Below are 26,670 nucleotides of genomic sequence, written 5' to 3' on the forward strand. Positions count from 1 at the left end.
ACAATTTCGTTAACTGTGGGTATAATCTACGAAATATCGATCATAAAGTGTAATATAAGTACGATACGATCATGTCAGAACATGAGAAAGATAGCTAGCCTACCTTGTCAAAAGCGACACGTCGTTTCCATCGTAACAGCTGCCCACGAAACACAAAAGCGGCTTGAGCTGTTCTAACCGGTCGTCTGCAAGCCGATCGCACTCGTCACATTCAAGTCGCATCATCCGGAAACCCGGGCAATGTGTCGTCAACTCGTGAGCGTACGTCATTTGCCGAATGGATCGTGGAGAATTGTTCCCATCGTAACTTTTTCCACGGACACGAAGAAAATATACAAGCACCTTATTCCTCCGTATTTTCCAAAAGCAGTCAAACGCGATTGTTTCTTTTCACAGTTTTAAAGATCCATTGACAACAAACATATATAAGACATTTCTTGCCATGTTTCTCTCGTATTTCTGCAGTTTTCCACTCGCAAATATTTAATCCTCATTACCATTTCGCGGACACGAAATGTTACGATAGTAACATGATCTCATAAGAGGTAATTTTCCAAGAAAAACCTCTTCATTGGGGAATTGTCTATTAGTGCCGACTATGAGAGTTAATAATGTGAATAAATACACAACTCATTTTTCTTTACTGTAAATTGTATTTATTTAATATTCAAACAACACAAACAATGTTTTGATGTCACAAAAGAAACACAAAAATTACAAAAAAATAACATTTTTAATCATCAAAAAACGGGATTTTCATAAAGTCTCAACTATGCCCTTTTGATAATATATTCTATCACTCCTCATTAATCAGACACATGTGGATATTAGATTAAAATAACTTTTGTTGGGACCTCTGAAAACAGATACATAACATGATGAACAGTACTGCCCATTGTGTACCCAACTTCATGGAATGACCCAAATATATTATCTATTAAAGTAGAAGAGAGGTCGGTGATTCTTGTAGGTCTCCTTATGAGAGGAATAAAAGACTTAGACAACAGTTGATTAAGAAACTCTTGGCAATTATGATTATCATAATTTAAAAGATTTAAATTAAAATCACCCATAAGAAAACATAATTTATTCTTGAAATAGTTATTCGACAAAATGTTGCCATGGTAACGGCATATTAATGGCAGAAGATCAAGGAAAGATCTTGCGGATTTAACTACTTCCTCAGTTTTTTGACCAAAGCTTATGAAATGTTGTTTTGACCAAAGCTTATGAAATGTTGTTTGGCGGGGGTATAACCAGTCGCTGTAGCGACATTTCTAGTATTCCAAATCTTTCTGAACTTTCATTCATTCAAGTGTATGGCCCAATGTGCCTGGTTGATACCGTTTGCTGACTTTTTCGTGCATGCATCATGGTTAAAGGTGCATGGTCCCGGTGTTTTAGTCAAATGCGTACACGGGCGCATGGGGCAAGTTTCCTATAGAGACCTACACTATCGACTCCTCTTTAGCGCTTACGCTTTGGCCCACTTCCCCGAGTCTGAAGAAGTCCGATCCACTGTAGTCAGTGGTCCGATCACAATTCGGCTCATGATTCGGCTGAGGGGGATGACAGCTTTAGCAAACTTCTTTTGTGATGCCATAATGACAAGCACATATGCACGCACCCTGGCATTACTACAGACTGCGCGATGCGCAGAGAAGACAACGAAGGCAACATTACTTAGCAACACCTACGCACTTTACTCTTGATGACAGCTCAACTTCGGTAATCTTCGTATCAATGCTAACGGTGATCGGCAGAATCATCAACAGCGCCCTCTACACTACTGGGACTATGCCCCTTTAACTCACACACAGGACCTCAATATATGTCCTATCTTAGGGGTAGAGTGTTTTTCCTCTTACTACAGGGGACGGAATGCTCATGCACACACAACATTGCTCAGTGGGACTCGGGAAATTGAAGCAAGTTCCTTTTGATCTTGAGGCAGACACGCCACAGACTGAGGCAAATCACCACCCTTCTCTGAACTTATGACCTACCCCTTATTGCACTATCTATCGATACAAATGATTCCTAAGTAATAATTTGTGTAAATAGTAACTTTAAGACCATCTACCAGTCTCTGCAGTGGATTAGGAACAATTACAATATCTTTTTTCTTTAAAATCTATGCTCACCTTTGCTTCAGACTCCTTGCTCTGAAGAAGATTCAACTGGATGAGAAAAGAAAGACTCGGACCAGGACAGCAGTTGAACGGGAAGCAAAGTGAGTTCTAAAAAAAAATGAAATAAAAATGGATGTGATTGTTTGTTGAATTTGTTGGATTGAATATGGTCAATTTACTACTATTCCATTAGAGAAATGTTGTGCAGCTTGGTGCATACTTTCTTTTGTAATTTCCTTTGATGCAACTTGTGATTATTAGCTAGAAGGGCTTTAAAGTCTACTTCAAACGTCACAAAATATTGCATGGTTAAGGAGAATGATGTCTCCAAACATCACATATAAAATATTATGGTAATACTTTTTAGAGTTTATGAATAAGAAAAAAAAAATCTATCCTCATGTGTTTTGAGAATAAGCTCCCCTCTTGTCCCGAGAAGAATGGTCAGAATTTTTTTTTTTTTTTTTTTTTGGGGGGGGGGGGGGGGGGCTCTGAATGAAGCTATTGGAATTCTATGGTATTTATTCCCCTCCATCTTAAAGAAGTTTCAAGTTTTTTTGTTCTGAGGAAAAGTCTGAATTACCTACCTCTACAGTATACCAACTTATAAAAGGAATCTAATTTTCAGGGTTGCATAAAGGACACACAAACTTGAAAGAGCATAATCTACAATGTAGTGGCCAGTAGAAATAGACCGTGAGAAAAATTGAGACTTGCATGAAAAAGCAAACATTCCATCAATATGGTATTAATTTAATCCTTGAAAAAGCATTTGTAACTACTCCTGTGAAATTAATGTTTTGTGTAGTATTCCCTTCAAAAAAAAAAAGTTTTAAAACCATGATACATTTGAGTACTGGTATGTCATAGTTAAAGTCCATACTGTCACTGCACTGGATTATGTTGCATCACACAGGATCTTGTCCCAGTTGAAACATCCCCACATCGTCACATACCACGACTCGTTCTTCGAGGAGAAACCTGAAGTTGTCTTCCTATGTATCGCACAGGTGAGAGAATTCAGCCCGCACTATTTATAATCATCACAGTGTCATTGCCATGGAAACCTTCCATGTGCTGCTATCTGTACTCATTGCTCAAGCCCCTAGTTACACATTACTATTAAATACTTAAATTTCTATATTAAAACACATTCATAATCCGTGCATTCTAAAGACACTCTTTGTTTGTACAAATCCCAGCATACAAAACAAAAAAATAAAATTAGGAGACAAAGCATTTGTCTGCGCAGCTCCTGGACTGTGGTATCACTTATAATTAGAAGTTCGGAAATCTCCAACTGTAGCAGTCGTAAAATCAAGACTCAAGACACATTTTGTCACAAAACTGTGCATTATTGTTGAGCACATCAGAAGCTTGCACCTTATAAATTTATAATCTTGCTATTATGTACATTGTAGCATTTTCCGCACACTAGAAGGGGTAATCTGACAAGTAAATTAGTGAAAACTTTTGAAGTTTTGATACTTCATGATTGACACGTAGTAGTTTGTGTGATTAAATTGAGAAATTACACTATCTTTGCACACTTGACATTCATTGTGAAATTTTATATGGTTGTAAAGGTCAAATAATAGAAGATGTCAGGCACCAACTCCAGGGCTCTGTATAAATATATCCCTGTGAAAGAATTATGTGCATCAAAAAAAATCATAAACCACTAATAATACAGCTGTAAATAGTTGTTTGATGAAAAAAAGAAAATTAGATATTCCTAAATCACAGGTTAGAGGTTTTCTATTTTCGATGTAGAGTAAAGATTACATTCACACACTCTATCACAGACAAATGAAATAATCAGGCAAACATGTGTACATTATTTATTACCACTAAAGAATGTTCTGTAACTTTATAATAACAAAGATATGTGCACTAAAATCGTTCTTCCAGTTGTACAGTATATGGACGTACAACTTCCCCAAACAGACATAAATAACGTAACTATCCTGTTTAAACATGTACATGTACATATTCTAATGGTTGAGATTCAGTTCAGTGACATGTATTTATTTCTAGTAAATGATAAATATATACAAACAACAATATAATAATTTTGAACATGTTAAGGACACCTACCTAGAAGTATTAAAAAAAAAAGATGTTTATATGTTGAATATGGCCTTAACATAAATGTGATATGCATTCATTTAAGTACATATGATATAAGAATATGATATTCTGGTAGAATTTTACCACATCTTGCATTGCAATGACTGGGTACTTTCCTGTGCTCAGACTTAACAGTTCTTCATATTTGCCAATAGCAAGCTTTGGCCTTTTCTCTGTAGAGTGGAGGAGGCAACTCGGGGTTTGTATTTTAGTGGTAATTTTGTGATTGTAAGCAAAGATGGGTGCCAAGCTCAAGGGTGAAAAAAAAAAAGAAGAAACAGATGTAGGTTATGACCTACTCTGATTTGCTTGATCTTGTTGAACATTGTTGTTATTTCAAGTCTAGGGGGCATACCACTGCTTGTTTTCCTTGCACTTTAGGACGGACAGATTCTGGTCGTAAAACCTTTTTCTTCTTCTTCTCCTTTCTTAGTCTTCAAAGGGCTTTGCATCCTCTTTAGATAAAGATTAACTTGACCTGCATGATTCTTGTGACTGTGAATGTTGTCCTACTCAAGAGGCTGTTATGAAACGGGCTTTTTAAAGAAGACCTTGGAATTTTTTAGACTGAGTTGGAATGAACCAAAGAGCTTGGCAGATCCTACCACTCATATTGGTTATTGAGCAAAGGCAAACTTATCAATACTTTACCTCAGGACGGAATGTTTGGAGAGTCATGTTATGACTTCATCTTGTCTTGGTAGTACTTTTCAAAGAGAAAATTTTACTTTGGGATATTGCAACATGCCTCTTCTTGATCGTATACGCCATGCCGAGTCTGCACACTGTGCACCCCATGGAATACCTAAAGCCTACTGATTATACAGTACTAGTCACACTATTTGTCCTTCTGTAGTCAGCTGTGATGAAGCGAGCTGTTTGCCGTTGCATTCTTTCAGGCCTCTGAGTTTCCAAGATGGAACGTGAATCCCAGATGCAGGAGGATCATTCTATGTGAGGACGCACATGGAATTTAATGGCAGCTTCTCTTAATGATTGTTGAAGGAACTGTACATTAAGCCGTATAAAGCCAAGTTGTTGAGTGGCCTTCTTTGTGATTTCTGAAATAGGTGTTGACCATTTGAAATCACTGGATAAAAGCCATGAAGTTGTTGCATGGCCTTCTCGGTGATTTCTGAGATATATATGCTGACCATATAAAATCACTGGACAGAGTAAATCATATAAAGCCAAGTTGCTGAGCGACCTTCTCGGGGATTTCTGAGATATTTGTGTTGAACATCTAAACTTGAATACTGGACACTGTCCAGTGATTTAGTGGACAGAATAAGTTGTTTAAAGCCAAGTTATTGAGTGACCTTCTTGGTGATTTCTGAGGTATATGTTGACCATATGAAATCACTTGGACAGAGATTAAAGTTCCAGGTATTTTCCATATTTACAATCCTTCTTCTTGCTTTAATGAGGCCAGCTGTTGCACTGTATCATAAAGCTGTCATGATAAGTCCACTGTGTCATGGCTTGGGCATGTCAGGTCGATTGTAGGCCCCCCACCCCCTGGAGGGCCAAACCTGGTGCACTCGGACAGGATGTGGTCCGCAGTCTGCTCTAGACCACCACAGACTATAGCTGTAGAGCACCACACATGCCGAGGGACAAAGGCCCCATCATTGCATGCTGGCTCCAAGGCTGCCAACTCCAGTATACGGGCAGTTTAAAGTTACCCTCTCTTCAATCCAGTATGTCTTTGGATCTTTACGTACGGGTGTTACTTAGTAAGGCTCTGGCTCTTGCCTAGCTTCTGAGATAACAGAATGGAGCAGGCTGGGATGAAGGACCTCCTCCCTGCAAGAATGACACTTCTCTATGGTTGCATGAATACCGTCACCCTCACTCTGGTCGTGGTTAGTTTCAAAGTAGTGGATTGTGGTTGCCTGGACACTACGAGCGGGTTCTGACGAGACACATTGAAGCAACAATTAATTTTTTTTTTTGTGACCCTCACATCCATAACAGAAAAGATCCACTGTTTGTTTGCCTTGCTGATCCATGTTTTCAGACTAATGAGCGAAGAATTGAAAGTGACCCGTGTGTGAGCACGACTTATAAATCTTTACTGAAAGAACTTCTTTGATTTAACTCATCTTCCCTTAATTCCCTGATATTTGGAAAGGTCAATTATGCTTTTACCAAATTAGTGATAACTTAATAGTAATAATAGTAGTAGTAATAATAATAATGATAATAATAATAATGATAATAATAATAATAATAATAATAATAATAATAATAATAATAATAATAATGATAATGATAATGATAATAATAACATTAATAATAGTAATAATGAAAATAGTAATGATGATAATAATAATGATAATAATAGTAGTAGTAATAATAATAATGATGATAATAATGATAATGATAATAATAATAAAAATAGTAATAATAATAGTAGTAGTAATAATAATAACAATGATAATAATAATAATAACAATAATGATACACACGATCAAGAACTAAAATATCAACTAAATATCATTATAGAATAGGGGAATATTTTTGGCATCACTACTGTCACTTGACAAGTGTTTGTCCAAGTGCAGGCTGAGCATTTCTAGAACTTTTTCTTTTCACCAGTCATTTTCTCCTCTCATCTGCGCACACAAACCATATTTCAGTGTGGACCATGGTCCATATTAATGCAATAATCCAGAACTAAATGTCAGCTACATATCACCAAAGAGGAATATTTACATCGTCACTAAAGATTGTCTGACATTATATGTTCATCTAAGGGCAAGCTGAATACTTCCACAATTGTTAATTTCTACCAGCATTTAAGTCTGGTCCATGGTCCATGATAATAATACTAATACACATTGTATAATGATCCAGAACTAAATATTGACTAAATATCACTCTTTAAAAAGAGGAATATTTCATCATCGCTATCTTCTGACAAATGTTCATCCAAGAGCACAATAAACACAACAACTACAACTTTTCCTTTCCACCAGCACATTTCTCCCTGTCATGTGTACCAATGAACCCCGTTTCAGTGGGCTACATGGTCCATGCGAAGGACCGAATGGCCAGACTCAATTCACTGACCAATCTTTGTTTCATTTCACAAGCTCATCCATGTCTGCTGTGGATCAGACAATACATAGTACGGACATTCTCAATGAGATTACTTGACAGTTGTTTAAGATAGATATACTAACATATTTTAAATAGGTTGAATAAATTTGGATGAAAAGTATTAAGCACAGCTTCATAAACAGCCAATCAAATAAATTTTTTTTTCCAAGTACTGTACCTTCTTGATCTAAGAGAGAAAATAAAAATAAACCGTGACATTAATGTGCTTGAACAGCAAATTAGTACCAAATCTCTGCTGAAGAGCACACAGCAGTCCAAACTAGTGGCCTGCCCAGATGCGGCGGCAGACGAGGCCAGCTGGACACAATTTGAGAGGGAGCTGGGCCGAGTCGTTGTGTGGCGGGCTGGTGAGGCCAGGAGGGAGGCATGGAAGAGACACAGTGGAAGCTCCACTAGCCTGTGGAGTGGGGCTGTGCGGTCTGGGAATGCCACCCTCCTGGGTGCTCTCTCTTGAGGATTGCGCGGAAGGTAGCTAGGGTAGCTGATATCCTTTGTAACAACAACAACAACTGGTAGAGCTACTGCCAATTAACCATCATGATTTTGACCTGTGACCTTGGAGAATTCTTTATAGATAACAGATCAATCGTTCTTCCAGTTGTACAGTATATGGACACAACTTCCCCAAACAGACATAAATAATGTAACTATCCTGTTTAAACATGTACATGTACATATTCTAATGGTTGAGATTCAGTTCAGTGACATGTATTTATTTCTAGTAAATGATACACATACAAACAACAATACAATAATTTTGAACATGTTGAGGACACATACCTAGAAGTCTAAAAAAAAAAAGAAAAAAAGAAGATGCTTATGTTGAATATGGCCTTAACATAAAATGAATATAATATGCATTCATTTAAATACATATGATATAAGAATATGATATTCTGGTAGAATTCTACCACATCTTGCATTGCAATGACTGGGTACTTTCCTGTGCTCAGACTTAACAGTTCTTCATATTTGCCAATAGCAAGCTTTGGCCTTTTCTCTGTAGAGTGGAGGAGGCAACTCGGGGTTTTTATTTTAGTGTTAATTTTGTGATTGCAAGCAAAGATGGGTGCCAAGCTCAAGGGTGAAAAAAAAATAGAAACAGATGTAGGTTATGACCTACTCTGATTTGCTTGATCTTGTTGAACATTGTTGTTATTTCAAGTCTAGGGGGCATACCACTGCTTGGTTTCCTTACACTTTAGGACGGACAGATTCTGGTCGTAAACCTTTTTCTTCTTCTTCTCCTTTCTTAGTCTTCAAAGGGCTTTGCATCCTGTTATAAAGATTAACTTGACCTGCATGCTTCTTTTGACTGTGAATGATGTCCTACTCAAGAGGCTGTTGAGAAATGGCCTTTTTAAGAAGACCTTGGAATTTTTTAGACTGAGTTGGAATGAACCAAAGAGCTTGGCAGATCCTACCACTCATATTGGTTATTGAGCAAAGGCAAACTTATCAATACTTTACCTCAGGACGGAATGTTTGGAGAGTCATGTTATGACTTTTCCTTGTCTTGGTAGTACTTTTCAAGTGAAAAATTTGCTTGGGGGGGGGGGGTGGGGGGTATTGCAGTGTGCCTCTTCTAGATCTTACACAGCATGTTTTAATAGTGTGCATGCTGTGTGCCTTATAAACAAACTAGGCCATCTTAGTAATATCCTGCTGATCATACTAGTCACACTGTTTGTTCTGTAGTCAGCTGTGACGAGGCGAGCCGCTTGCTGTTGAATTCTTTCAGGCCTCTGAGTTTCCAAGATGGAATGTGGGTCCCAGATGCAGGAGGATCATTCTATGTGAGGACGCACATGGAATTTAAAGGCAGCTTCTCTTAATGATTGTGGAAGGAAAAGCCAAGTTGTTGAGTGGCCTTCTTTGTGATTTCTGAAATAGGTGTTGACCATTTCAAATCACTGGATAGAATAAGTTGTTAAAAGCCAAGTTGTTGCATGGCCTTCTTGGTGATATCTGAGATATATGCTGACCATATAAAATCACTGGACAGAGTAGATCATATAAAGCCAAGTTGCTGAGTGACCTTCTTGGGGATTTCTGAGATATATGTGTTGAACGTCATCTAAACTTGAATACTGGACACTGTCCAGTGATTTAGTGGACAGAATAAAGTTGTTTAAAGCCAAGTTATTGAGTGACCTTCTTGGTGATTTCTGAGGTACATGTATATGTTGACCATATTGTATGAAATCACTTGGACAGAGATTAAAGTTCCAGGTATTTTCCATATTTACAATCCTTCTTGCATGTGAGGCCTACTGCTGCACTGTATCATGAAGCTGTCATGATCAGTCCACGGTGTCACGGCTTGGGCATGTCAGGTTGATTGTAGGCCCCCCACCCCCTGGAGGGCCAAACCTGGTGCACTCGGACAGGATGTGGTCTGCAGTCTGCTCTAGACCACCACAGACTACAGCTGTAGAGCACCACACATGCCGAGGGACAAAGGCCCCATCGTTGCATGCTGTCTCCAAGACTGCCAATTCCAGTATGCGGGCAGTGTAAAGTTACCCTCTCTCCAATCCAATATGTCTTTGGATCTTTACATGCGTTACTTAGTAAGGCTCTGGCTCTTGCCTAGCTTCCAAGCTGACAGAATGGAGCTGGCTAGGGTGAAGGACCTCCTCCCTGCAAGAAAGACACTTCTCTATGGTTGCATGAATGCTATCACCCTTACTCTGGCCATGGCTAGTTTCAAAGTAGTGGATTGTGGTTGCCTGGACACTACGAGCGGATTCTGACGAAACTTGTGACACATTGAAACAACAATTGATTTTTTTTTTTGTGACCCTCACATCCATTACAGAAAAGATCCACTGTTTGTTTGCCTTGCTGATCCATGTTTTTTTTTTCAGACTAATGAGCGAAGAAGTGAAAGTGTCACATGTGTGAGCACGACGTATATAAATCTTTACTGACAGAAATTGTTTGATTTAAGTTATCTTCCCTTAATTCCCTGATATTTGGAAAGGTCAATTATGCTTTTACCAAATTAGTGATTGCTTAATAATAATAATAATATTAATGATAATAATAATAATACTAATAAGAATAATAATAACAATAATAATAATAATAATAATAATAATAATAATAATAATAATAATAATAATAACAACAACAACAATAGTAATAATAATAATAATAATGATAATAATAATAATAATAACAACAACAACAATAATTATACACATGATCAAGAACTAAAATATCAACTAAATATCATTATAGAATAGGGGAATATTTTCGGCATCACTACTGTCACTTGACAAGTGTTTGTCCAAGTGCAGGCTGAGCATATCTAGAACATTTTCTTTTCACCAGTCATTTTCTCCTCTCATCTGCGCACACAAACCATGTTTCAGTGTGGTCCATGGTCCATAATAATGTTATGCAATGATCCAGAACTAAATGTCAACTAAATATCACCAAAGAGGAATATTTACATCGTCACTAAAGATCGTCTGACATATGTTCATCTAAGGGCAAGCTGAATACTTCCACAATTGTTCATTTCTACCAGCAGGTCTGAACACATGAAACCCATTTAAGTCTGGTCCGTGGTCCATGATAATAATAATAATACACATTGTATAATGATCCAGAACTAAATATCGACTAAATATCACTCTTTAAAAAGAGGAATATTTCATCATCGCTATCTTCTGACAACTGTTCCTCCAAGAGCACAATAAACACGACAACTACAACTTTTCCTTTCCACCCGCCCGTTTCTCCTCTCATATGAACGCATGAACCCTGTTTTAGTGTTACATGCTACATGGTCCATACGAAGGACCAAACTGCCAGACTTGATTCATTGACCCACCCTTCTTCCACTTTACAACAACTACAACTTTTCCTTTCCACCAGCACATTTCTCCCTCTCATGTGTACCAATGAACCCCGTTTCAGTGGTCTACATGGTCCATGTGAAGGACCGAATGGCCAGACTCGATTCACTGACCAATCTTTGTTTCATTTCACAAGCTCATCCATGTCTGCTGTGGATCAGACAATACATAGTACGGACATTCTCAATGAGATTACTTGACATTTGTTTCAGATAGATATACTAACATATTCTAAATAGGTAAAATAGAATTTGATTAAGCACAGTTTCATAAACAGCCAATCAAGTAAAATTCATATTTTTTTTTTTCCAAGTACTGTACCTTCTTGATCTAAGAGAGAAAATAAAAATAAACCGTGACATTAATGTGCTTGAACAGCAAATTAGTACCAAAAGTCTGCTGAAGAGCACAGCAATCCAAACTAGTGGCCTGTCAAGATGCGGCGGCAGACGAGGCCAGCTGGACACAATTTGAGAGGGAGCTATGCCGAGTCGTTGTATGGCGGGCTGGTGAGGCCAGGAGGGAGGTATGGAAGAGACACAGTGGAAGCTCCACTCGCCTGTGAAGTGGGGCTGTGGGGTCTGACAACATCATCACCCCGGGGCCAAGCTCTTGAGGATTGTGCGGAAGGTAGCTAGGGTAGCTGATATCCTTAAGTTTGTAACAACAACTGGTAGAGCTACTGCCAATTAACTCATGATTTTGACCTGTGATCTTGGAGAATTCTTTATAGATAACAGATCAAAATCCTAATTTGTAATAACAGCTAGCAGAGCTACTGCTATGATTTTGACGTGTTCTCGTGAAAGGTAAAAGATCAAATCCCTGGACTTGCTATACAATAGGTGTTATTTGCTGTAAGTTGAAGTAATTAATGTACTTGTAAGTGAAGTGAAGTGAATGGTTTATGTGGTAAAAACTTGCAAACATGTAACATGAAGGCTAGAATACATTCCAATGACATATAAATACCTCCAAATTATTACATAACATAACAATTAATATTTTACCCAAAATACAGAAGTATGAATATTATACACCATCCATCATCACTCTACGTAACAAAAGAATAATAACCTGCGAAATTATATTCTAAAGATATACAACATGTAGCAAGGTGCTGCTTTCATTACTTATGAGATTCTTATTATCTGGGGTATCCATTTTCTCTTCTCCCCCTCCCCTCACCCCCTCCCTCCCTCTCCCTCTTCCCAGGACTACTGCGATGGGGGGAACCTGGACGAGCGGATTCAGACGGCCAAGCTACGATCGGAACACTTCAGTGAGGATCGTGTCATGCAGTGGTTCATTCAGCTGGCCATGGCCGTCCAGTTCATTCACTCCAAGAAGATCCTACACAGGTCAGCCAGGGCCAAAAAAATTGATTTAAAGGGGATGGCTAGTAACTGATCCGTGGGAATTAGTTAAAATGCTGGGTAATGATTGTTCCAATCCTTGTGGGATTCATTTGAGAGTACATTATGTATCTATTGTTGTGTGAAAATTATTTGCTTCAGAATGGTCTCGTATTCACAGTAATGTGCAGTTTAATGTTTCCAGGTTAGCATGCCTGTACAGTGACGGGGCTATTAAACTGCACATTACTTGAATATGAGACCATTCTGAAGCGAGTAATTTTCACACAACAATAGATATATATAATGTACTCTTAAATGAAGCCCACAAGGATTGGAACAACCATCCCCCAACATTCCCACTGATTCCCACTGATCAGTTACTAGCCATCCCCTTTAAATAGTTCTTTGATCATTACACATTGTGTTATCCTAGCTGTCCAAAAGGTTGAGCTCTTAGAGCTTTCTGCTCTCAATTTTAGAACTTGTCCTGGAAAGAATACCTCGTATAGTGTAACTTCAACTGTATGCTTTGTTTGTTTGTGTGTTTTGTTAAATTTTGGGGTTAGTTGGACTTCTGTGTATAGGCCATATTAATAGTGAGTCTAATTTTTGCCAATCAGAACTTCCCGACAATTGCGAGTAGTTAAATCTATGTTTGTGGAGTACAGTAGTGACTGGAGAAATACACATTGTATGCGTGCATGTCACATTCATGTCCGCATCAAAGTTGATATTTTTGCATGTTTTTAAATTTTAATACTATGACCCCTGACTCCAGAAATTTGTGAAAATAAAAATGTTGTGAATTATTAATTGAGTGTATACACTGAACAGTTTCCAGAATCACCGGTTCTGTTTATATTTCTTGCTGCCAAACACTCCCCCAGAGGCAGCGTTTACTGTAAAACATGATATATTGGCGGCATGAATTTTTTGCGAATTCGAGCCGACGGCCTCTTTTGCGGCATTAAATTTTCACGAACTGCCACTAGCATTCAATGCACAAATATGTAGTGTAGACATGAACTTTCACGTGCATTTTAATTTCGCGAATCTTGGCTGTCGCGAAATTCGCGAAATTAAAATGCATGCGAACATTCCTCGTTTTACAGTACTCTGTGTCTCATCAGTCAACTAATCAGTATTAAAACTTAAAATGGAGATGTATGTTATCATTTGATGTGAATGTGTTTTGTTTTGATAGGGATCTGAAGACACAAAATGTCTTCCTAACAAAGAAGGATGTAATCAAGCTGGGTAAGTACTGACTAACAACAGTCAAACCTGCCTTAGTGGCCACCTGTCTATAGTGGCCTCCTGCCAAACTGTATAAGCTGTTATTTTCACAAGGGTTTGATTTTTGCAAATATCGCAAATCACTGTTGGACTGCGAATTCAACAATGTGTGAAAATACACGAGTATCTTGAACTGACAGGCATTAGTGCACTTATGATCACACAAGTGATAATCTTTTACTGTTCATGGACATAAAGGCATGTAGTTAGCCTTGATGGATTTAAACTTAAGTAATGATCGAGCAATGAATGCATTACAATATCAAAATCTGGCATGATCTGTACAGTTTACCCTGATGTCACACACATTAAAGAAAAGACTGGTACGCGTATTAAACTAGATCCATACATCATTGACATTCAAAATGCTGTAACATTTCATGGTTTAGACAGGATTGTAGAAGACTTAGAATAGACATTTGCTTGAATGGTGGATGAAAGCTTTCATTTTGTTGATATTCTTTCCTTCGTCTTGGATGGACAGGAGACTTTGGTATCTCTAGGACCCTGGAGCACACGGTGGACCAGGCCAAGACCTGTGTGGGTACTCCTTGCTACCTTAGTCCAGAGCTATGTCAGGACCAGCCGTATAACAACAAGTCAGATGTTTGGGTGAGTGAATGAAATGCCTCATTCTGAATGGAATTGGTCGATGCAATTTTCACTTTGTGGCTTATCATTTGGGTCTATATGTTCATTCTTAATCCATATTTTTTCTGTTCTTTTACAATTGTATAAACTCCCTCAAAATTCTGAGTTGAGGGCAAGTCATTAGCATAAAGCGATCAGTCTTGACTTTTACTTTTTATCTCCGGTTCTCGGGATCACGCCATCACTCAACTTGACCCGAATAGGTTTAGCGGCTCATACAAAAAGAGTCTAGAATCTGGACTAGATGAGGAAGGGTCATAATGAATAACCAAAGGTCTTGAAAATACTGTCCGTATTCAAGGCCGTTTGTCTTTATTCAGCTTACTGCATCCATTCCCATTTCAACCCCCAGGCGCTCGGCTGTCTTCTCTATGAGCTGTGTGCATTTGAGCCGGCCTTCGATGCCCACAATTTGCTCAGCCTCTACTTCAAGATCGTCAAGGGAGACAATCCTGTAAGTCTTTAATATATATCTGTCACAGCCGAATCATAGAGCAGTAATTGTCATCACTATGTTTATGCTGGAATGATGTCATTAACTCTTTGAATACCTTAAGTAACTTGTCTCTGCTTTCTACCTAAAGGGTTTGAGAAATAATAAACTAAAAAAAGGTTAGACCTATATGTGCCCAAGCACTCAGTATAACTTACCAAACGTTTACGTCAGCTCTCATTAATCCAGCCAAACTTCACCTAATTAGATATAAGCAAACCCACACAGGTGAAGCAATGAATCCCAGTCCCAAAGGAGTGGAGTGGTGACATAATAGGGACTAGGATGATTCATGGTTAATTTTAATTCATCAACAATTATTGCCAGACATGCTATATCTGGAGTGCCATTATTTAGTAACGATACATTGTGATTTATTTTTAATCCTGTAGAGTCTATTTAGTGTTTCCACTGCTCTGTCAGACGGCCGCACAAGTATGATCCTAATATTGTCAGGTACCCATCCTGCACCCAATTTTAGAGGGACATAGTGGGTGTTAAAAACCTCTTGTCCAAGGATGTAGCCACTGGACAGGACTGGAACTTGTAACCTCTGATTGAATCAAGACTCTTATCCACTACACAAGAGTGCCCCTATCTGAATAGTAGTGCTGAGATTGATGATTAAATTTGTGACTTGCTGAGGATTCACCTGTTTCCTCTGCTCCTGTTCTTCCCAGACCCTGCCTTCCATGTACTCAGGGGACCTCCAGGGGCTGCTGGCAGCCATCCTGGTCAAGGACCCAGACAAGAGACCCAGGTATGAAAACCTCAAACCCCCACCAGGGAGGTGTTTCATAAAGCTGTTCTTAAAGTTACGAATGACTTAAGAACAACTGGTGATCAGTTCTTGTGCTGAATTATTGAAATTCTGATATAGTATAGTTTAGTATAGCACGTCACAACTGATCACCAGTCATTCTGAAGTTGTTCGTAACTTTAAGAACAGCTCTATGAAACACCCCCCAGGAGGAACAGTGACTGGGGAGGGGGGGGGGGGGGGGAGGGATTTGAGATGGGAGGGGGAGGGGGGAAGGGATGAAAGCAGGCTGTGAAATTATGATTGGGAAGGGAAGGGGGAATATAATGTGGAGAGTTGGGGGAGAGAAAGGGGAGTATGAAGCGGAGAACTTGGGGGGGGGGGGTATGAAGGAGGAGTTTATAGGATGAAGAGTGGGTTTGAGTGAAAGGGGTTGAGTATTAGAGTTTGGAGGGGATGAAGAAAGGGCACATGAAGTGGAGAGTGGGAAAGGGGGGATATGGGATAGAGTGCAGAGTGGGGTGGAGTGAAAGGGGGAATTGAGATGGAGAGAGTTGGGGTTGAGAAGGTGAAGGAGAAGGAGGGATATGTGAAGGAGGGGTCAAAGGGGGGAGAAGAAAAAGTGAGAGAAGGAGAGAGAAAATGTGAATAAAGAAGATGAGGACATAACGAGGAAGGAAAGGAAAAAAGAAAGATAAAGAAAGAAAGAAAGAAAAGAAGAAGCAAAAAAAAAGTAAAGAAAAAATGGAGAAGATGAAGAAGAAAAAGACTGAAACTCACAAAAATCTTTCATTGACAAAATTTGAATGTACTTGTTGCCTTTCCACATTTCTGTCATGATCACTTTTTTCCTTTGTGATTTTCACAGTGCCACCACCATACTTGGTCACAGCTATATGCAGCAACATCTGGGTCACTTCATTGCAGAGAAGGAACTCCTCCAAAAACAGCTGGAAGCTTCACCCACCAAGCCTAAACCTAGCTCCTCCCCTGTCATTGGGTCAAAGGTCATAGACCTCCCCACCACAACAAGGTAATGATCTTGACAGTAATGAGAGTTTAGTTCTTTTTAAAGGTCAGTATAAACCCTAACCCAAGGTTCCCCAAGCACAGTGTATGGTGTGAATACACACATTTAAAAAACAAAAACAAACAAACAAACAAAAAAAACACACAAAAAAACACACACACAACATAACCCCCCTAAAAAAAAAATAATGAACAAGCAAACGAACAACTTCAATCATCAAATTGTGCATGATTGTGCAAACACAGAAGTAGGGTGATGAAAGGATGATTTAGTATTCATCAAGCGTAATTTCACCCAAACCAGGGCATGCAATACAGCTTGTGGTCTGATCATACAATTAAACACTGGTCAAACTTTATGATCTGATCAGAGATTTAAAGTCCCCTGGCTAAACTTTTCGCTGGGGATCTGTTGTTTTGAGACCGTTTTCACAAAAATCTTCAGTCTCTTCAGCAGTTACATTCATTGTCATGTATGTGTGTACAAGACAAGACTGTTTACGAAAGCTGTGTTTATTTTCTTGAAATATATTCTAATAATTAATCATGGTTATAACGTACATTGATAATGCCCCATATCTACACGTATTATACCCAATAACCCTGGCACATGAAAGCTCGTCTAAGGCAAAGCATGCTGTGTACACTGAAAACAACTGCAACTAAAGATAAGACACCTAAATTTCATAGTTCTGTGAAAATTAACCAAACTTACGATGAAACAACACTAGATCATTTGATTTTCAAGAGAAATGCACATAGAAAAAAGACATCTTAAAATGTCTTCAGGGGAAGATCATGACACATAAAAGACCATTAATTCATTGTACATGTAGATACTTTGTAATTTTTAAACGAGTTCAGCAGGTCAGTCAAAAGTTAAAGAAGATTGCATCACCTTCATTGGCTAAAACCCGGATATTGTATGCCTTCCATGAATCCTCTGGGTCGGTACAGTCAGTTTATACTATATTTTTGGAGTCGGTTGTGGTTCAAGCTCTAAGGCGATGGCTAGTAGCAACTTTGTTTGCTGGTGTGTACCAAAATCCCTGAGACAGCCTCAACTGTGCCCTCCTAATCATCCCAAAATGTTTTAAAAACTGTACATGTAAATATAATATATAACCTAAACAACTTACATTTTAATCTTAACCCTAACTAGGCCGGGGGGCCTCCGAGGCCCCCCCCCCTCGATGTTCCGCATGATGTATTGCTAACACGAAAAGCTATCGCCGCAACGTTTCATGACTTTTTTCTTTCGAGTCTCCCACATCTTTTGACACCAAATTTGCGATGCCCGGGCGCGTGGTTCCGAAGTTGCGCATAAATATGTACGTGCATGTCAGACCAAAAATTGCTCAAAAACATGAATTCATGTACAATTTCAATGCAAACTGTGCTTACAGGCAAATTTCATAAAAGCATGATTATTTTGGGGTTTTATTGATTAAAATCAATTAATAACATATTTTCTTGTTCGGAACAATGTCACGATCAGGTTTCATGAAAAAAACAGTGAAAAACATAAAGTAAAAAAAACAGAGAAATACTTAAGAAATACAAAAAACAATGAAATACTTTAATAGGAATTTTTTTCTGATGGCACAATTTTTTTCCTCATATTTGCTCAGGACACGAAAAAGAATATGTACCCAAAAAATGTGCCCATTTTTGAGCTATATTAAGTGATTTATACCACATTGTCAAATTTCATTCATCATTGTGCATACATTACCATACTTTAGCATAAATGATATATTTTTTTTTTAAATTTAACTTTGTGTGTTAATAGGCAATGTGTGTGCCAATTTTCGTCGTGATCGCGGTCGATGGCCGAGATCTGGGGGGGGGTTACTAGATACAGTGTTTGCTCTGATTAATATGTTAGGTTTCCTTGTTCGTCCAATCTGATCAGCTAAGTAATATTAGGCTTACTACATCATACTGATGTTATTGACTAATTTCTTTATTGTTAACTTACCTATTGTCGCAATTTAATTTTTGTGTCAGTTTACTCCCATATCTTTGCTCACAGTGATAAAAGAAAGTAGAGAAGTTCAAGATATAATAACTGCAGAACACCAATCATGTACTTGTTGGTTTGATTCTCATTCTAAGCGATAGATGTAAAAAAGAATGTTTCCTAGAAAGACACAAAAAAAGTCATTTTGTAGGATGACAGTAAAGTGTATCTTGATATGACTGAATGATTGATTGATTTTCTTTCAGATTCCAGGGAGAATAGAAAAAATAAAGAGATATCATTACAGTATATAAACTCAACACATTAATATTAAGATGAAGAGATATTAACTGTCAATATAGCAATATACAAGAAATAGAAATAAGGGAAAAATATACAAAAATTAAAGTCTGTACAGAAAATAAATTTCTGCTTATGTTGTATAAAATGATAAAATATCAAGATTTTCCTACATCCTGAATTAAATTCTCTTTGCCCATACATCCCCCTTCCCGCCCTTCCGATCACATTACTAATTTTCATTGTGTGTGTGTGTGTGTGTGTGTGTGTGAAACCAAACCATATATATTGAACACACCTGAAACTATTGATTAAAAAAAAATGTATATAATCTAATAATGAAGCTTTCTTAAAACTGGCTTGAATTCAGTGTTTCACTTGCCTTTTAAGTGGAGAAAAAACAAACAAACATTGCTTTGGTTGGCATCCATTCGTCTCGAGAAATGATGGCGTAGCACTACAATGTAGGCAAAGAAGTTTGCACTGCCTTGATTGGCTGTATAGCCCCACTCTTGAGTGACAATCTCTGGAGCACATGCAGCAGATGAAGTCCGTTGGGGCTGAGACTGAGGCTGCCCGTGCCTTCCTCCTGGGTCTCTTGGCGGTCTGCTGTACGTTTCTTGCAGCTTCAGCCCTCTTGACACCCTCTCTGACAGTGCCTCTCCACAGCTGACGATTGTCAGCTGCACCTTCCCATGTGCTGGTGTTGATGTCAAATATCTTCATGTCGCATTTGCTCACGTCTTTGAAGCAAAGATGTGGCCTTTTCATGGGACGGAATCCCTCATATATACAACATAAAGTATCTTTAGATTATGAGCGCCAAATATCAGGTCCTCTTCTTTTTTTGTTGTTGAATATAAATATAACACTTAGGTTTACCATATGAAAATTTGGAGAGTTTCTTATGTCATGCAAGTGAATTTGCCAATCATTTGTAAACATACTTGTACAATCTAAATTAGATGGTAGTATGTTTTGATGAAACATGAATGTGAATTTAACTGTTTGAAGGGTGAAAGGGTGCTCCAACCCAAGAACATGTTACCACCACTCTTCAAGCTGCTGAATTGAGGTAGAACCCTCAAGAACACACAGTGAAGTCAGCAATTCAGGAACACATGTACAATTTATTGCATATAGAAGAAAACATTAACAACACATTAGAAATGTATCATACACGGGCTACTTGTTGCGGACTATGTCACACAACGGCCACTTTACATGCCTCTCTTCCTATCGCGGAATGAATTTGAATATGACACCTTTAACAATTTCATGCACCTGAAAATGGGATTAATATGAGCTAAATAATGGAACCAGTATGTAACGAGTATGGAACCAGTATGTAATGAGTATGTAATCAGTATGTAACTATTTATTATCTTTAGATTTAACAATGCACAAAAATAGAATATGGTATAAAATGAATTATGTTTTTAATAATAATTTCCCTAAGCAAAAAGAGAATATATTATGAATGAAATATGATTTGAATAAAAATTTTCCTGAGCAACAACACCATGTATTTAATGAAATGGAATAAATGATTTGCACAAAAATATGTAATAAATGTGCATTTTTTGTTGTTGTTTTTAACAGAAACCGTCCAGTATCTGCAAGTCATGCCAGGCAGAGAACTCCCCACCGGCCAACCCACAGTGAACGCTTACCCCCCAGGAGTCAATCGGCCCTCGGTATGCTGCCCTCTAGCCCTCTGCGCATTCCAGGCAACAGCGGTGAGTGTTTCACAGAGCGTTTGGACTAATGGTATGTGACACCTCAATGCACGAGTGCCATTGGCTTCACCAAGGAGGTTCAAGAGAATGGAGTCACAACTGTCTTATTTCCTTTACTAGATGTTTGATGCAGCTGCTCAAAAATATTTGAAGCATGTGCCAAACAGGATCTGCCGCTCAGATACGAAGACAATTGACTCGTGTCTCATTGCATAATCACCAGCCACTTTCAAAGGAAGATATGTCTTTGTGATGGTAATTACTTTTCGCTATCCCTTCTTATAAAAGATAGGTGGTACAGACACGAGGATGTGCGAATAGAAATTGTGCAAAAAATGCTGAAATAAAGATGAAAATTACTTGACTGGGCATACCCGGGCACTAATCTGATATATCTATCAATAAAGAATTATACTTGAAGATTATTCCATGCTAGTTTTATTTGTCAGAATGAAATGGAAAAGTGATAACACCGGCTTTCCAGGATGGTACAGTTTTAAACATTTTCACGTGATACAGCTCTGATTTACACTTTTAAACAAATTTCTGCACGGGATTGACTTTTGTTTAACTTGCTTTATCATTAACTGAAATTTCATTTCATTTAATCAATAAATAAGCAAAATATGGCCAATATTATGTTAACGTTCAAAATGAATCTTCAGATTGCTCAGCAAGACGGCGGCTTTGAACATTGATCATCAAAGGCACAAATGCACCTGTGAAATTCTTCTGTACATCAATAGAAATCTGACAACTGTTTGAATAATTGCAGCCAGTTGGAACTCCAACTCTTAAACCTCTTTGGTTTCACCCTTTCGATAAATGTGTCAATTTATCAACTATGATCTGGACTTGCATATGAGGCTGAGGGAGGGAGGGGGGATTTCAGCAAGCATTTTGTCATATTTTTACTTTTCTGACAAACTGTTTTAAGCTTCTGAATTCCTTGCATCTGATTATCTGAGCAAATTTGTCATCTCACACAACACTTGATGAAATACCCCTGTGGTACTAATATGTTGTACACTGTATTTTATCAATATTCGTCAAGTGTACATTAAATTTCAAACATTTGTTAAAATCTGTTTTAAACTCAATTCGTAGTCTTCATATTGAGGTATATTTGAGAATTTAATGTTTTTCTGATTGGCGCTAAGATTTTCCCTGGTTTGGGTTGAATAAGTGTTTGATACACGGATGTAGACCTAGATGTTTGTAAATGCAACATGCAAACTGTTTCAGATGTGATGTCTGCAGGTAAGAGGGGAGTAACAACAGGGTGGCAAAGCAATCTTTGAGAGAGTTTTGCATTTTCTAAATCTATTGCTGCAGTCTTGCCGCCAATTCCCCAGCGACGACCTCCCTTGGAGCCCAGCGAATCTGGGGAATACCCGGACGACTTCGACAGTAGTGACGAGGAGAGGGAAAACCCCATGGAGCAGAGAGGTGTAGAGTCACGTGACATGAGGTCTGCAGTGCGCCCTCAATCGGTGAACTCAAGGAAGGATGTTGATGGGGACTTGGACGGGGAGGTGCCAGAGGAGTGTGATGTGGCCTCAAACTCTGACGAAGGTTTGTCTAATAACGTGTCCAATCTCAAAAGCAGCATTGTTGTGGGTACTTGTTCTTTCTTTCTTTTCATTATGATGTAGACATTCATTGGCAGCATATCACGAAGAGAGTACAAAATTCCATTTTGTTTTAGGCCTTTCTCGTTCATACAGTTGTGCACAATCGTGCGTTTCAGAATTTGCAAAAGCCTCTTATAATTTTTAGATTTAAAACTACTTCTTCTATCTACATTACATTTACATGACAGGAGTTCCTATTTTGCTCTCAAAATGGCAACTTCTTGTAAATTATCTCTGATTTTGGGCAGATTTGATAAAATTAGCCAGTTCCATTTAATCTTTCACCATCAAAAGACATTTGGTGCTGCCAATATGATGATGACGAACTGATCTTCTCTGCCACGGATCTTCTCTAGGACTTGCTGGCTTGATGCAGAGTGATGTCATCTCTCAAATGAGGGAATGATAAAATGTGACGATAATTCTGGGATCATGCTGTAATGTATTAAATGTCAGTCGCTGGGGCGACAAGACCTCGTATCTACAAAATGTCAAATGTTCAGGAGAGCCAAAAAACATGGCGGCCAAAGCACTGTGGCGAATGGGAGAGGCTTTCCTTTGACATGCCGTGGTGGCTTCATTTTTGGAGTAAGACAGTTGGGATTTGGACAGGACATCACTCAACCCATTATTTGACCATTAATCAAAAAAAGTCATTTTCACCAAAATTGCAGATACAAGGTCTTGTCACCCCAGCAACGATATGTCATTTGGATGACATTCACATATTCTTCAATTTTCCTTTGACCACAAATTAAGTACACAGAAGATCACTGTTTTGTGTTTTATTCTTCTCCCTAAATTTTCAGATATTCCTGAGGAGCTGGTGGCAGAGGAGGATGTGGAGGAAGCGATCGACAGAAGAACAGAGAGAAAAGAGGAAGATGAGGAAGGAGAATACCTGAGTGACTTTGAGGATGATGATGAAGAGGAGGTAAAAAAACCCCCCAAAACAATGAAATCCCTCCCTGTAGTCTTCTCAATGGATATACTATATAAGCTGTTATTTTTGTGAGGGTTTAATTTTTGCAAATTTCGCAAATTACTGTCGTACCGCGAATGTAACAACACACGAAAATGTCACCACGCGCTAGGGTAATAGTGCAGTTATGATAGGCTCGGTTTTAATTTGCGAAAACATCTCGCGAAAATGACCAAGACCTCGTTATTCGCAAAAATATCTGTATGCAAAAACAACAGCTTGTACAGTCTTTCATATTCCTTTCATTCATTTCATTCATTTCTGCATTGAAAATTGAAAACAGTGGTTATCACAGCTTTGAGTTGTGACATAATGTATGTCATGAAGGACCAATTAAAGCCTGTTAGAGTTGTTGGGAAAAGACTGCAGAATATGAGAAATTATAATTTCTTTTCTCTGGCTTTTCCCCTCGTCCTTTTTTTATCTCCTTAGAACTTATTTTTATCTTTATCCACTGTCTCTTCATCTTTTCTCTATCATATTTCCATTCCAACATCTCTTCTATCCTTTCTTTGCCGTACTTTGTTTTGCTCACTCTGCCGTGCCTTTTGTGTTATTCCACTCTGTAGAACCTGCAAAATATCTTGACCAATGCCAGGACGGCAGCCAACGTCGAGATGGATAATGACCACGACGACAGCTTCGAGGACTCAGTCAATCTGTCTGACAGCCTTGCAAACTGCAGACACCTTGTGGCAGAGTAAGTTTGAATACATTAAAGGGATGGTATAATTCTGGTTGAGATTGGGCTACAAGTTTTCAACTCTTTTGTGAGATAATGAGAAACATCTTCTGAAATATGAAAGAACATACAATTCTAAAAGGAATTCAAAGTTTATTTGACAAAATCTGGTTTTTAAATGGCTGAGATGTCCTCAGTAAAGGCCACCGCACACTACACGATCCGACTGGTCTTAAAGTCTTAAGCCAAGCTGGGTCTTAAGACCAGTCGTACGACCGGACACCGCACACTATGCGACCCGACTGTAAAGCGCGCGTAGTGCGCACTGCGTGCGCTTGCATTTTACGCCCATTTTACTGGATTGTGAATGGCTGAAAGCTCACGACTGGTCGTAGAAATTCAACATGTCAAATCTCTACGACTGGCGCTAAGACCCAGTCGTACGACTAGAAAATGGCAAGACTGTGACGTCACACTTCTAGTCTTAAGGTCTTAAGACCGGTGAATCGGGGCAAAATCGTGTAGTGTGCAGCGGGCTTTAAAGGTGGTACCCACCTTTTGTAGGGGCCACTTTGTTTTGCTTTGTTTTTGGATATCTCGGCTATTTCAAAATTGATTTTCATCAAACGAACTCTGAATTCCTCTCAGAATTTCATATTTTAGAAGTGGTTTCTGATTTTCTTGCAAAAAAAGTTAAAATTTGAATCCCCCATCTCAACTGAAACTATGCCACCCCTTTAACCATAATCACATCTACCAATTTGCTTCAGAACGGTCTCATATTCAAGTAATGTGCAGCTTGATGCCCCGTCACTGACCAGGCATGCTAACCTGGAAACATTAAACTGCACATTACTTGAATATGAGACCATTCTGAAGCAAATAATTTTCACACAACAATAGATATATAATGTACTCTTGAATTAATCCCATAAGGATTGGAACAATCATCTCCCAGCATTTCCACTGATTCCCACTGATCAGTTACTAGCCTTCCCCTTTAACTATTATATACTATACACGAGGATTAACAGTCAACCCTGCTGATGTGAATTTTAAAGTGATTAGAGAAAATCCTTCGCCTTACATGAAGTTTGATACACACACACACACACACACACACACACACACACACACACACACAAATAAAAATTAGCCATCATGTTTATATCTATCTTGGTCTAGAAGGTTTTCTTTGACTTACTGTACGGAAAGGGCAAAAGGATGGATGGATGAAATGTTAACAGTTGGATGATTTCCATGATGCTGGTATTTCAAAACCTCTTTTGTGTCAAGGAGACAGGTCAGACAAATATTCAAAGGAATTGCCAAAGAATTGAAGAAAAAAAAAAATAGTGTTCAAGGATTGTTGTAGTATTGCTGAGGAACTTAGCCAGATCTACTACAGCTGTACAGCATTAATTGCTTGTTGAAAGAAGAAGAATCTCCCCCCCCCCCACCCTCCAAGAAAAGATACATCACCCTGAATTGGCATAGAATATTACATATATTACATTTAGTGTTCTCTCTTGCACTCATTCTGTCTGTTTGTTTGTCTGTTTGTTTGTTTGTGTGTGTGTCTCTCTCTCTACCCTCTGTTTATTTTTGTCGGCTAAATTTCTGTTAATTTTTTGGTTAATATTTCTTTGTTATTATCTACAGGGAATGCCGTGATGTTCTTGGTGACGGGGTCTTCCAAGAGATTGAAGCCAAAATCAAGGAGAATCGTGGGAAGGGGCTCGATCCATATCAATTGAGGTGAGACACAGCACCGGGGGCATATATACCAAATGTTTGATTGGAATTAATTCTTTTATGTATGCATGAAAGGGCAGATTTGCATTTTACCTGACTGTACTGCATTAAACTTGCTTCTTTGGAAAGCTTGTTCAATGCACAATTGGTGCACTGATACGACAACATTTGTATCGGGGCAATTACCCCCCGGCTAAATACTGATAAGTGATAAGGTTAGAGTAAAGAATAGGGTTAGGGTAAGGTTTAGGGTGTAGAGTTTGGTTTAGTGTTAGGATTAGGTTCAGGATTAGGGTTTAGGGTCTGAGTTAAATGCCCAGGGGGTAATTATCCGATAACCCAAAAAATATGGTGCATTGTATTCATCATGGATTTTGCAAGTATGGGATTTTGTGAATTTTGGACTTGTGAGACAATTTTGCTAGTGGTTTAGCTTCGGGTTGCGCGAAATGCATGAAAATTTCAACACTGCGAAAATTTCCACTTTTACAGTATTTTGTTACTGATAGTCGCTCTTTTGCTATATTCATGTTTTCTGAAGTTGCAAGTTTTGCTTTCATTTTTCTCTCTTTGAAACATCTAGTGTTGATTTGAAAATAAATTTTAGTACCTTAATGAATTTCCCTCCTTATTTTTGCTTACACCCCCAGATTGCAATTTGAAGAAGCCATAGGCTCTGAAAGAATGGACACATGCTACCTTCTCACTGAGTTATTAGCAGACCTCGACAGCATGAACGTCACAGAGAAAGGAGTACAACCAGTCTCATGA

General features: G+C 38.5%; 1 protein-coding gene across 1 annotated transcript; it reads left to right on the forward strand.

The window, feature by feature from the left end:
* The first annotated feature begins 277 nt into the window (after positions 1 to 277).
* Positions 278 to 26,670, forward strand: LOC139720797 (uncharacterized). The gene is made up of 15 exons (XM_071632136.1): positions 278 to 303; positions 2,156 to 2,233; positions 3,049 to 3,142; positions 12,473 to 12,618; positions 13,820 to 13,872; positions 14,396 to 14,523; positions 14,915 to 15,016; positions 15,736 to 15,815; positions 16,684 to 16,848; positions 20,710 to 20,846; positions 22,182 to 22,421; positions 23,290 to 23,414; positions 24,032 to 24,162; positions 25,807 to 25,902; positions 26,550 to 26,670. Exons 1-15 carry the CDS (start codon positions 278 to 280, stop codon positions 26,668 to 26,670), a joined length of 1,722 nt encoding a protein of 573 aa, XP_071488237.1.

This window comes from Diadema antillarum, unplaced genomic scaffold (genome assembly GCF_040938485.1).
Source record: "Diadema antillarum isolate AM-2024a unplaced genomic scaffold, OU_Dant_1.0 scf00000133, whole genome shotgun sequence".
Lineage (NCBI taxonomy): Eukaryota > Metazoa > Echinodermata > Echinoidea > Diadematoida > Diadematidae > Diadema > Diadema antillarum.